The sequence below is a fragment of the Clupea harengus genome, chromosome 25 (genome assembly GCF_900700415.2).
Source record: "Clupea harengus chromosome 25, Ch_v2.0.2, whole genome shotgun sequence".
Lineage (NCBI taxonomy): Eukaryota > Metazoa > Chordata > Actinopteri > Clupeiformes > Clupeidae > Clupea > Clupea harengus.
The window spans coordinates 14,387,894-14,400,928 of record NC_045176.1 but is presented as its reverse complement, the minus strand read 5'-3'; the positions used below and the strand labels follow the sequence as shown (position 1 = coordinate 14,400,928).

The window sequence follows — 13,035 nt, the reverse complement described above, 5'->3', positions numbered from 1 at the left end:
GCTCCTCACAGGTAAATATTTTAAACATGTGATAAAGTTGAGTGACAAAGTTGTCAAATCTTAATCTGTTTTTCAAGTCTTTTAATGCCCAATGTGTTCCTACAGGAGACTCCTCTGGGAATCTGATAACATCAAATAGGGCTGACAGCACTGCACTGGAAAGATCTAATGTAATCCTCTCATGCAACTACTCTTCTGCAACAATTCTTCAGTGGTATCATCAACAGTCAGGATCGACTCCAGCATTTCTAATGACTGTGTACAGTGGTGAAGACCAGAAATGTGAGAAAGATGGTCGGATTTCTGGTAGACTGAATGAAGAGAAACCCCAAGTGTTCATGGACATCTCCTCTACTCGAGTGTCAGAGTGAGCTCTCTACTACTCTACTACTAGATTAGAGACAAAGCATCTGGTGTTGTATTTTCATGACATCCAAACTATTTCAGCATTTCAATTTCAACATCCTTTCAACATTTGGTAATCAGTGCTGCATACAAATACATTCATGTGCAGTGAATAATAACTAGTTAGTTATTGTCTATGCTAATCAGCTACTATAGATCCACCAATCAAAGTGTTCAGAGCAAGGCCTTCCTGAATGAAGGTCATGTGACTTATTTAGTGCAGATGCAGTAACCCAAGGAGAAGCACTTCAGAGAACTGTGAGCAAGAACAGTGATCTCATCTGCCACTGCAGATTCCACATGGAGAAATCACTGCTACTAATCCTCATTATGACAACAGGTGAATAGTAATGAAAAGCACTGGATGATATGCTGCACAATATAATGGTAGTTTAATATATACTACACTCTATACTATATCAGGGATAACAGTTTCATGTCTGCATAACCCTTTCTTCAATTCTTTACAGATATTGTAGCCGATCAACTTAGTCCTGCCAATTCCAACATAGAAAGTCTTGAAGGGAACTCTTTAAAGTTGCAGTGTTCATATGTCACAAGCAGTGAAAATATTTTGCTATACTGGTACAGGCAGTATCCAAACGAGGCCCCTCAGTTTTTATCATACAAAGGAGCTCGATCTCAAAGTGGTGAACACATTCCTGACTCTCGGTTTAGCGCTACAACATCCAGATCATCCACTGAGCTCCATATTAAAGACCTGACTCTGGCAGACACAGCTCTCTACTACTGTGCTCTGAGAGTAGCCCAGTGACACAAACTCACTGAGACGCTGTACAAAAACACAAACCCAGATAATGGCTTTGAAAAAGACAAGTACATCAAAGTAATCTTCCCACAGGGCTTTGTGGTTTTACCCACAAGCAGACATCCATTCTAAATGAGTAAGAGATGTGGTCACACCTGGAGCACACTGCCACATGAACTGAAATAGGGGGCCAGCTGTGGCATTCTCCTTTCTCTGGTCTTCTCAGTAGAGTATGTATATTTCTGAAGTGTACACTTCAAGAACAAGAGTGTGTGACACTGTTAATGTATGAGTTCTATGAAAGTAGATCTGGCTGAACGTGTATTAAGAGTGGTAATGTCTAGCAGTACAAGAGGCATAATCTACAAACAGAAAAGGCTATAATCTATTATGAGTGTTAGAGAGGAAAATGTTTGACTTGACCAATAAAAGTAACACAGTTAATCTTTGTTTAGCTGATACGATTGAGTATTTCAGGCCTTTGCACCGCGGTGGATTTTATGTATGATTATGTTTGTTAAACACGTTATGTAAAATGACATCCGGCCAGTTCTTAAAACTGTCATGGAAAAAGTCAAAATAAATAAAATAGCTGATTTTGTACTATTTCTATTCAGAAGATAAATGTACACAACAGTGACTTTTTGGTAGTTTATTTTTAATTCATATTCCAAGTTGAGAACAACTTTCTTTCTAAAAGATGAGAGAAAACACTTTTTTTGATATTTTGTGCATTTCAGAGCTAGATCTTAGCCATTCCCTTCAGGCCAGAAGGAAGAGATTATGATGATTCACAACACTGTGTTCATTTTATTTGAAAAGTTTGGCATAGAATGGGCTAGAACTCAAGTTCATTAAACCTGTTCTCTGTGGTGATTTTCTAATTGCCTGTAAAATGCTACTCTTGTTTACTGCAATATTTGCCACTGCTCTAGGTAAATATCAAAACTTTCAGATTAATGCTATTGTCAAATTGTACAATTGTCAAATTGATGTTAATGATGAACTGATAACACAGCACGTTGTTTAAGTATCTCAAGAGGCATATCTTATACATAGAGCTTTTGTTTGCAGGTGTCAGTTCTGAGAATGTCATCTCACCACACAGCCCTGAGGTGTATGCTGAGGAAGGATCCAGAGTTATATTGTCCTGTAACTACTCTACAACAGCCTCCAGTCTACAGTGGTATCACCAATATACCAGATTTGGGATATTGATTTGGGAAATGTCATGCTGAGCGCAATGTTACCTCTCAAACGGTTCCCATGACCATACAGATTCTACTGCTGACTGCTGAGCACTACTAAGGTTTCAATTAAACCAAATTATTACAGCCAGTTACAGATACTCTAATGGCTTTTTTTGTGAGGTTGCTGAACGCATATTAAAGCTCATTTTTAACAGCAGTCACTATAGTGTGTAGTTATTACTGGGACTACTGTTACACTCTCCTGCAGCTATTCCTCTGCCATAACTCTACTGTGGTGTCCCCAGTACCATAGATCCAGAGTTTCTGGTGCTCACTGCCAACACTGGAGGAGATGATCTGAGATCAGATGTAGATCACCGAATATCTGTGAGAGTGAATGAAGAGAAAACTCGAGTCTTTCTTTATAGTGATGTTGAAGTGGATCATATCTTGTGTGAGAGGTTTTACTCTCAGACGAATACACATTTTGCAGATGACATTAAACCAACTAAATCAGAAGAGATGGCATTGAAAGGAGAAAATCTGATGCTGTCGTGTGACTACACTGTTTCAGCATTTACTCTACAGTGGTATCGCCAGTATCCCAGATCAGCTCCAGAGTTTCTGGTGCTCACTGCCAACACTGCAGGAGATGATCTGAGATCAGATGTAAATCAGTGAACGACTCTGTAAGGCAGGATAGGAATCTTTGATATGAAAAAACACAGATGGTCTTCTTCCACTTGTAATTACTCATTAGGTGTGGGTTAGGTGTTGTTTTATTGTGCCTCTAACCACATTCCAACAACTTTCTCACCTCACCTGTTGGTGTTCTTATCTCTATCCTCTGTGTCTGGTTTAAACAGGCAAGGGTTAAACTAAGAGCAGGAAAATGGATTCAAGAGTACTAAGTGAGATATTGCATTAGAAGATGATTTGTTTTTCTTTGTCATGTTTGGGTTTATTTGACTATTTGTCTGTTTCAATGTGTGATCCTTATCTAGAAACCACTGTCCATGTGGCTAATTATTTATACCAGATGTAGGACTAAGTATTTATGTAGGACTAAGTATAAGGAGTATTTAAGGGGAACATGGTCAAAGGACTTGGAGTGATTCTGTAGTGAGAGCCTCTCGCACTATATGTGTGTAGCCATCATACTCTGCGCAGCTAGGTATGTTTATATTCTCTGAATGTTTGGATGTTCCATATGTTTCTTTTATACTTGTAACTTTAGATTATACACTTTAGTCTCATTTGAATATGTAACTGTATTGTGAAACTCTGACCCACTGTGGCCTCTCCAGAAAATCTTAACCAGAGAAGTATTCGTAGGTGTTTCCGCAATGGCTGGCTAGGATTAGTTTCAAACCGAATAGCAATAAGTAGGTCTTGAGGACCTGGCTAATTAACTGGGCTATACACGCTACAGCAGAACTGTTAATTGTATTATACAGCGGTGGATTGACAACAAGCCTCTGCACTGGATCGAATGGTTATATGGAGATTGTACAGCAGCCTGGCGCCCGTCACTGAACCCTAGTCGATCGAACAAGCTGCAAATCTCATAGTTTGTCTAAACCTAGCGAGCTAACTTACTCAGGTAACGTCAGACTACATCTTGCTAGTTTGCAAAAAAATCTGCACCTTATAACGTTGCTTCGCCTTGTCAAATGCAGTTTCTTTTTTATATGGTAGAGTAATAACATTTTGTTCTTACAGTTATGGTTAGACACATTCAGCAAATGACTTTCAAGGATTCCCATAGGTTTTTATGCAAGCTTATATGAAGTTCTGGAATTTTCTATCTGGAACTCGACTCAGAACTCACACAAAAACTACATGGATAGCTTTCAGTATGTAAACTCTTGTGATTATAGTAATCTGGCCATCTGAATAAAACATTCTGACCAAATGTTCTGAGTAATAGAAGTAGATGCAGTAATCCCAACCATCCACCGACCTGCAAACACATGAAAATAATCAAACACACAAAAAAGAAAAACATATAGACCCCTGTGTAATCTGGTACTAGATACAAGGAAAGACAACATTATAAAGTTTGGGGTGTTCATATTTATAGCTCACATGCCATGGGTTTTTCCTTGCTGTAAATAGTTGATATGTGCATGTAGGGATTTGGTGGTAAAGTGGTTACTGTGGTTAGCTTTACTTTACCTTCTGAGCGGTTCACCTGGGTTTGATTTCTGGTCACTGCAGAATGCCTTTGTATGTCGCTTTGGACAAAAGTGTATGCTCTATACCCGACCTTTTCTAAGTCTGCCTTTGCAAATGAAGGACTGCACTGTCAGATATGCACCACAGGGAGGCAGTGTTAATATGTATCTCAGCCACTGTGACTGAGTGTGACAACACACATGTGAGTTTGACTGAGACACAGTCACTTCAGACTGGAGACAAGGCAGGGGAACATCATAAGCATTTAGGAGTGCAGAATTACAGCTCACTGTGGGCTAAGACTTTCATTTTCCTTGCTGCACATTTTGCTAGTAAGTTTTTTACCTATCAATATTTAAAAACGATTCTATATTGTATGCAGACCACTACATATTGTTTTCTACAGCAGGTGTAGGAAAATAGTAATTTGAATTATCCACTCTCTCAGCACTTAATTTAATTCAGATTCTCCTCTTTCTTCAGTGGTTGCAGGAGAAGATGCTGTTGATCAGTCCGATGGAGTTCTGAGTGCCTTTGAGGGAGATGAAGTGACCATCGCATGTCATTATGAAACTTCTGTCACAGCACCTTCCCTTCTCTGGTACAAGCAAACAGCAAATGGCTTCCCTGAGTTCATGCTGATGACCTTTACCTACCCAGGAGGACACAGAGGAAAAGTTCAAGGAGAGATTTGACTCCAAAGTAAACTCAACTTCAAAAACTGTTCCTCTGATCATCCAGAATCTACAAGTGTCTGACTCTGCCGTGTACTACTGTGCTCTGCAGCCCACAGTGACAGCTGCACACTCAGCACTCACACAAAAACTACATGGATAGCTTTCAACATATGAACCCACCTACTTTTCTACGTAGCCCCCCCTGGTGACATTGGGGGGGAAATATTATTGCGTGGCCATGAGTTATTGTAGTTAGTAATGGCCACGAGTCAGTAAGACATGGGATTGAGAAGTTCTGGCCACAAGTTAATAAGGGCAATCCATGCTTCATGCGTGATAATAGTCCTAAGGAGCTCGCCCGGTGCCTTGCTAACACATGGCCATGACCTCATTATCTCATTCCCACGACTTACACAGCTCTGAGTTGCTCTGAGGGTAAGAGCCCAGTGATATAAAGTCTCTTAGAAGCTGCACATAAACTCACACAGAAGGAACTTTTTAAATCAGGGAGAAGAAGATTTATTTCCCAAAGTGAAGTCTGCCATCTTGGTGGTTAGCATTCTCTAATTGAAAGGAAATTGTGGTAACTGCACACCCACACCACTATAAACACCTGTTAGATTAAACAGAATTTAACATTGTTTGTCAGCAATACTGTAGGCAAACTAGTTCTCATTTTGGGGGAAATCACTGAACTTCATTCTGAAAGCAAAGATATTAAGAACTAACTTTTCAAAGCAAAGATATTAAGATGAGATGACAACAGTCAATGAATGTTGTAAAATATTTTATTTCTGTTCTTAATAATTGTGATGCGCAGCACTCATAGTAAACATGAATAAAATGAAGTAAAGGTGTGCACACATTAACTTGTAACTTAATTTTTTTAAATGAATGCTACATGCGTGATATTATGGTGTGTGTCAGAGGTTTATCTATGATGTGGCACTGCCATAATGTATCCCTAGGCTGTCTTGCTGTGTGTAGTTGTTACCTGCGTGAACATGCAGGTGTTGAAGTACATTACTGTAATATGAACTTCATTTAAAGTCATGCTGAGTGTTGCACTGAAGGCAATTCTTTTGGGTGAAGATATTGTGGTCCTTGTCTATTCTGTGTTTGAAAGGGTTTTTGCCTTGATTAAAATGATACAGTTTAGTGTCTCATAATGCAGTAGTCATGAATGTGTAACAGCACATATGATCTCTTTGATGGAGGAGGTGGAGTCACAGTGTGTATGAATCCTGGGGAGACTAGGGGGAGCGGCTGAGGTGAAACTGAAGTAGACCTAAAACACTCAACTTTTAGGCTGTGCAGATCTCTCTCTCAGTAGGCTATAACTCAGGGACCATGGCACCATGGATATTTCTAGTCTTGTCACTCATGCTAGGTAGGTTAAATGAAAAATGTATCATGACACATGACATCTGTTGGTTGTTATTTCTCCAGAGGGAAGTCTGTAAAATGTGTTGTCTTTTCCATCACTGACGGGAGAAGATCTGTAAAATAACAAAATTGTTCTTTCTGTTCCATCACTTTGCAGGGGAGTCTGTTGGGAATACAATAACACCATCACATTCTTCAGTGGTCATTATTGAAGGAGAACATGTCACTTTCTCCTGTAACTACAGTGGTGATGTTCAGAGTTTGCAGTGGTATCGGCAATATCCAAACTCTATCCCTGAGTTCCTCTACTACATTCTTGAGACTAGTTTCTCTTCAGAGAAAGTTCCCCGTCTGATTCCCTCCATAAACAAAGAGGGAAAGCGTGTGTTTCTGGAACTCTCCTCTACTGAGGCGTCTGACTCTGCTGTGTACTACTGCGCCCTGAGGCCCACAGTGACAGGAACTCCAACCCTGTAGTGCAAAAACCTCTCAGATGTGGAGGGGTGGTGGGTTTCAGGGTGTGTTGCCTAGAATCATGTCACACTGTAGATAAGGATGGAGAGAGAATTATAATTTTAACAGCTGCTGTTGATTGTCATTATAGCTCTGCATATTTTATATGCACTGTAATGTTTAAGTGTTCATGTTACCACATCAAAGTAGGGGCATATTATCACAACCGGCTGATTAGAGTAGGCTTTGAGAAACTGGACCTGGTCTATTGAAGAACATCTTCTCTGAATAAAATACAACAAAGGGAGTAGACAATGAAATGGTCCAGTTTAGTTATATGTTCATAGCTAACAAATGATCCCTGAAATAAAGTGTTACCTCAAATTACAATCTTCCAACTACAAAGTCCTGTTAGGTCTAATAAAAATGATTCCACATAGTACTCTCCAATCTACACCACTAAACCAACAATGGGCTTCAGTAATGAACATATTTACTATTTGTAGCATCTGGTTAAGTAGGCATTTAAATTAAAGGTATTCTGCCTTCTTGTTCATGGGACACTCTCACACTGTAATGTCTATGCAAGTGTGCATGATAAGATATATACCACAAGGAGGCAGTGTAAACATTGCCTTCAGTTATTTATCTTACTGATGGAGAGAACATGTACTGTCTGTCTGTCTGTCTGTCTGTCTGTCTGTCTGTCTGTCTGTCTGTCTGTCTGTCTGTCTGTCTGTCTGTCTGTCTGTCTGTCTGTCTGTCTGTCTGTCTGTCTGTCTGTCTGTCTGTCTGTGAGAGCGAGAGAGAGTGAGAGTGAAAGAGAGAGAGAGAGAGAGTTATTATAATCTCTCATTTCGCATCACCACCATCACGTTTCGCTGTCTCCCATTAAAAGTTTGTTCTGATTATTTATCGGGGGGCGCAACCTCTCATTATGTGTACAGGTGTAGCAAACGTAATGTCTTTCAAAAGCAAATTATTTTATTACAAAAAATGTTTCCTTGATAAAAACACTAGGTTGAATTTCATTCTTTTCCCTCATGTACACGGGGAGTCAAATACAGCATTTATTCGGCTATTAACAAAGCCCATAAATACCCCAACAGAATTCTGAAATACTGGAACATTTCCTTAGTTTTTGCAGTACAATATGAGTCTCATGATACCATTGGCGCAATGATTTCAGTACTTTTCTGTGCACCTTGAACTTATAAATGAGGAGAGCATGTTAAAGGCCAGTGTTCCACAGAATGGTGAAGGGCTGATGCAGTGGATGAGATCGCTCTGTTGCGTGCAGGATGAGCTCCTAGAAGCAAGGTAGGAGAGATAATGAGTGGACAAATGTTATTAAAATGTAACCTAATGTAATTTATGTACTTTTCTAAGGGCCTGTTTTCACCAAGTAGACACTTTTTTTGTAACCAACTTGGCGAAAACGGGCCCCTAGAAAAATACATAGACACAACATTTACAAAAAAACAAACAAAATAATTGTCTTTTTTTTTGACCAACAGGCAATGAGTTTGTCTGGGAAAGAAGAGGTGTAACTACACGTCAGTTAAAAATGCTGTGTCTGCTCCAACCCATCCTTCAGTTAGACAAACAGGCCGACAGACAGGCGGAGGCTCCCTGCATATTTAAAGTGATTATACAGTAGGAAGACTTTGAGGAAGATAAATGGAAGAGGTGGGTTTCTGAACACAAGTTATTCAAATTCATTTCTATTGCATCTTTATCATTCCATTTTATTTCAGTCCCCCCAGCGGTCTGAAGCAAACATCCTAGTGCTGCCTCTCCTCTTTAAAAAAAGGAACTTAAAGGTGCACTGCTGCCCCTGCTCAATAAATATGACTTGTCACTTTTCAAGGGCAGAGCCAGAGAGAGATGCAGAGGGAGACAGAGAGAAGAAAAACAAAACACATTATCCTCCACCTCTGCCTTCGTATGACCCACTACCTCTTCCTTTTTCAGTGTTGTGTTTCATCTTATCCTTGCCTCCACCTCAAACTTTGTTTCTGTTGACTTGCTCCCATTACTGAGCAAAACTTTTTATTTTTAAAGGTTGCATTATACTGAGAGAATGCAGGATTTAGCTATCCGCTGATACCAGAAGAGATACTGTAATTTGACACTGTAATGACAATTTATTTTTAGTGCAAAGAAATAATGATTGACTAAGTTACAGCTTCCTTACAGTGACTGCAGACCATGTGAAATTAAACCTAGGGACCATATTCTACCCTACGTTTCCACAAAAATAGTATGCCATGACTTGCCCAGAAGTATAATCCATTGATATTTTATGTGATTGTGTTAGTACTCTGTAATATTATTTATGACACTAATTTTGGTTTGAATTGACTTTTACAGACCTTTTTTTTTACATCACATAACATTAACACCAAAAAGCTGACTGACAGCAGTCAGCCTTGTTTGTTTCAGCTCACCTCTGTTTGCTGGTTATGCGTGAATCCCAGGCTGACATCAGCAGTCCCCTGGGTGCGGAAGATGACCTGGGTGATGGCCACACGCCCAGCGCCCCACACCTTCACCTCGCCCAGGGTCAGGTGGTCTGCAGCAGCCAGGCCATTGTGGCTGATCTGGCTGCTTAGCGTGTTCTGGTGGACAGAAAAAAATGTGTGTATATATATGGGCTTCTTGTGGGTCATACAATGAGCCTAACACTGGACATGACATGAAAAGCTGTAGATTTGATCACTTAAAAAACTCTGTGTGCTGTGTGTGAAGTGTGGGTGTACAAGGAGAGACCTGTGACAGAGTGCCGTCACTACGGTTGAGTTTGTGCTCTGACTGCCACACCAACGAGCCTGGCACTTTGCCATAGTGGTCAGGGTGCAGGGTTGGTTCCCCACAGAGCTGGGTTCAAGGCCTGGGCGAGGTGGCTGCTCTCTCCCTTCCCTACGAGACCCTTTGCCACTTCTCTACTCACAACAAATGTCATTTTGAAAACATGCAACACATTTGGTATATAGCTGTGTGACAATAGGACCAGATGGTTCTGCCCAGAACCATGATGCGGCTGATTTCCCCACTGGTTCTAATGAGTCCCCACACTGCACAGTCCATCATTGTTCTGTGGATTGTGGTTCTGTCATTGAATTACGAAATACACACTTAGAATGGACTAAAACAACAGCCTACCTTGTTTGCTTTGAAAGTCATCCAGAGGTGCTGTTTCTTTTCATAAGTATCTGAACAGCAAGACAGAGATGATGCACATAAGAAGTAGATGAAGGCAGGGTAGAGAGATAAAGAGAGATGAGAGGAAAAGAGAAGATCATGACAGACAGTACATTTACAAGGTAAGACAGATAGCATTAATGTAATGGCATCTATCCTTGTTTTTTTTCTTCCACACTTCACTTCACTCAAAGCTTTCAGAATTCTGATCACACACACACACACACAAAAGGGGGCTTTCAAACTTCAAAACAGAGTGCGACCGTGTAATTAGAGTGCGCTCTCATCACCAAGCCAGATAGGAGACCACTCGCTCTATTTTCCTGCTGTTTGTTTGCGAAGCGCCACAGACGGAGAGAGGGAGAGAGGGAGATGAGTGACTCACCGATGCCCTCGCCATCATCCCAGAACAGGGGGCCCTGCGCCGATCCGTCATCATCAAGACCAACAATAACTCCCATGGTGTTCTTGCGACTGGAACAGAGAGGGAGGGTCAGGCACAGTCTGTGGCCAGTCGCACAGGATGATGAAAATGCGTGTGGAGAGCCCACTGACACAGGTGGACCCCGCCAGTGAGCACCTCTGGGTTAATTCAGTGCAGCTGCAACAATTTTCTGATGACATTTTCATCATACTTTGCGAGACACTCATCTTCTTCTCGCATACATCGCAATAGAAAAACATAAACATTTCTATGCCCTCCTGAGGACACCACTGTCTCGGCGCGGATCTCGGACTGTCTTGCTGATATATCCACATGGATGAAAAACCACCACCTTCAGCTGAACCTGGCCAAAACGGAACTGATGGTCTTTCCAGCCAAACAGGCCATCCACCACAACATCAGCATCAATATTGACTCCTTGTCTCTTGTTCCATCCAAAACAGCAAGAAACCTCGGGGTCATTATTGATGACCAACTGACTTTCACGGACCACATTGCCTCTGTCTCTAGGTCCTGCCGCTTTGCGCTATTCAACATCCGCAAAATCAGGCCGTACCTAACCCAGTATGCCACCCAGCTGCTGGTGCAAACCTTGGTGAATTCACGCCTTGATTACTGCAACGCCCTCCTAACGGGCCTGCCGGCTTGCGTGGTGAAACCACTACAAATGATCCAGAACGCGGCGGCGCGTCTGGTGTTCAACCAACCGAAGAGGGCACACGTCACCCCGCTACTCATTGACCTCCACTGGCTGCCTGTAGCTGCTCGCATTAAGTTCAAGTCACTTATGCTTGCCTACAGAGTGCTTGATGGTTCTGCTCCCACCTACCTAAATGCTCTTGTAAGGGCAAATGTTACACCCAGGATGCTGCGCTCTTCTAGTGAGCGTCGTTTGGCACTGCCGTCTGTGCAAGCACGGCAGTCCAGACTATTCTCATTTGTAGTTCCACGTTGGTGGAATGAGCTGCCCAGCACTACCAGAGCAGGGGCGTCCCTCTCTACCTTTAAGAAGCTTTTGAAGACCCAACTCTTCAGAGAGCACTTCCCGTCCTAACTGGCACTTCGACTAGTGCGTAACTTGCAATTACAGCAGTTACACTTCTGCACTCTTTCTTTCTTTTTTATTTCATTTTGTTATATTTCTAATGTAAAGTAGTATTTATTTATTGTTACACCAGGTTCTATTGCTCGTAGCTTGAATATTCTCTCCCTTGTACGTCGCTTTGGACAAAAGCGTCTGCTAAATGACTAAATGTAAATGTAAATGTATGGCAAAGATGATAGTGTAAAGAGTCTATATACTGTGTCATAAGTGAATTTGTCACACAAATATTTCATCGCTTCACTCAGTCTACCTTACATCTCAAGCCAGGTGAGAGGAGATGAGAATTTTAGAGAACTTTTGCATGTTTGCAGAATTACTTACGTCATGACATGGACCTATACCCTAGAAACATTAGTGCATATTGGCATGTACTTTTTTCATATTCATGCTCTGAAAATCCCACCTATCTTCACCCAGGTAAGAAAATGCACTGTGCCCCTGCGTCCATGACAGATGTGAAATATGAGCGCTCAAAATTGAGTAAAATAACCAGTGAGAATCACATCTTTATCCCCACTGTGCTACAGAAAATGTCAAACTCTGTCCGCTCACTATATAACACAAGGCCTTGATTAAGCCCATGCTAACCAGCAGAACAATGAAATAACTAGCAATGGATGATCCATGATAGACGCCACAGTAGATGTAATCATTGTTAATGGTTTACTCACATGACAGTGCCCGTGCTCTTCCTGACCACCTTAATGCCGAAGGGTTGCTGCTCGACCCGCACCTCATACAGTCTCTTGGCCTCGTCCGCCTCAGGCGTGGAGGGCAGCTGCAGTGGCACGGGCACCTCGTAGCGCTTTGTAGCTGGATCATAGATCTGGACAAGGGGTCAGGGAAGGGGCGTGTTTTTCTGTATTTCTGATGGATCCTATTTTTTCTGTCATTATCCAATGAAAATAATTCCGTATGAACAAATCTGGGTGTTTTATGGTGTGACTAAGAATAAGCAAGTAGAAATCCAAGTGTGTGTGTGTGTGTGTGTGTGTGTTTGTGTGTGCGTGTGCGTGTGCGTGTGCGTGTGCGTGTGCGTGTGATGAGCTGACAGGTTTGCTGAGTCCCTACCTTAAAGCGCAGAGAGTGCACAGAGAGGTACATGATTTCCACACGCAGTTTGTCTATGTCGGCCGATCGTGATCGTGGGCTCGGGTACCTTGTGTTCCTCTCAATGTCAAAAGTCCATCCGCTTGTGCTATTAGAAACAGTCGTGGCGGTGT

At 41.6% G+C, this 13,035-nt stretch overlaps 2 protein-coding genes across 3 annotated transcripts in view; one reads left to right on the top strand and one right to left on the bottom strand.

Moving 5' to 3' along the window:
* Positions 1-251: 251 nt before the first annotated feature.
* Positions 252-7,146, top strand: LOC116219576. The gene is made up of 4 exons (XM_031563071.1): positions 252-367; positions 2,670-2,757; positions 2,839-3,033; positions 6,717-7,146. Exons 1-4 carry the CDS (start codon positions 252-254, stop codon positions 7,080-7,082), a joined length of 765 nt encoding a protein of 254 aa, XP_031418931.1. The 3' UTR covers positions 7,083-7,146.
* Positions 7,055-13,035, bottom strand: part of LOC105894942 (maltase-glucoamylase, intestinal-like) — a 38,297-nt gene continuing 32,316 nt past the window's right edge. The window contains exons 26-32 of one of the 2 annotated variants that reach the window (XM_031563181.1): positions 12,884-13,035; positions 12,484-12,638; positions 10,648-10,736; positions 10,224-10,273; positions 9,509-9,679; positions 8,263-8,367; positions 7,055-7,148 (exon numbers count right to left, since the gene is read on the bottom strand). The exon at positions 12,884-13,035 is cut by the window's right edge and continues 52 nt beyond it. In XM_031563181.1, coding sequence (XP_031419041.1) covers positions 8,290-8,367; positions 9,509-9,679; positions 10,224-10,273; positions 10,648-10,736; positions 12,484-12,638; positions 12,884-13,035 — 695 coding nt within the window. In that variant the 3' untranslated portion in view covers positions 7,055-7,148; positions 8,263-8,289. Of the gene's footprint in view, positions 7,149-8,020; positions 8,368-9,508; positions 9,680-10,223; positions 10,274-10,647; positions 10,737-12,483; positions 12,639-12,883 lie in introns of those variants that run through there. The other variant, XM_031563180.1, reaches the window with a different exon arrangement.

Bases quoted from the DNA above. Each gene is read 5' to 3' on its own strand.
- LOC116219576 (XM_031563071.1), top strand. From the start codon at position 252: ATGACTGTGTACAGTGGTGAAGACCAGAAATGTGAGAAAGATGGTCGG. The intron at 2,758-2,838 runs GTGAATGAAGAG...TTTTACTCTCAG, and splicing joins ATCACCGAATATCTGTGAGA to ACGAATACACATTTTGCAGA. The intron at 3,034-6,716 runs GTAAATCAGTGA...TGACGGGAGAAG, and splicing joins GAGATGATCTGAGATCAGAT to ATCTGTAAAATAACAAAATT.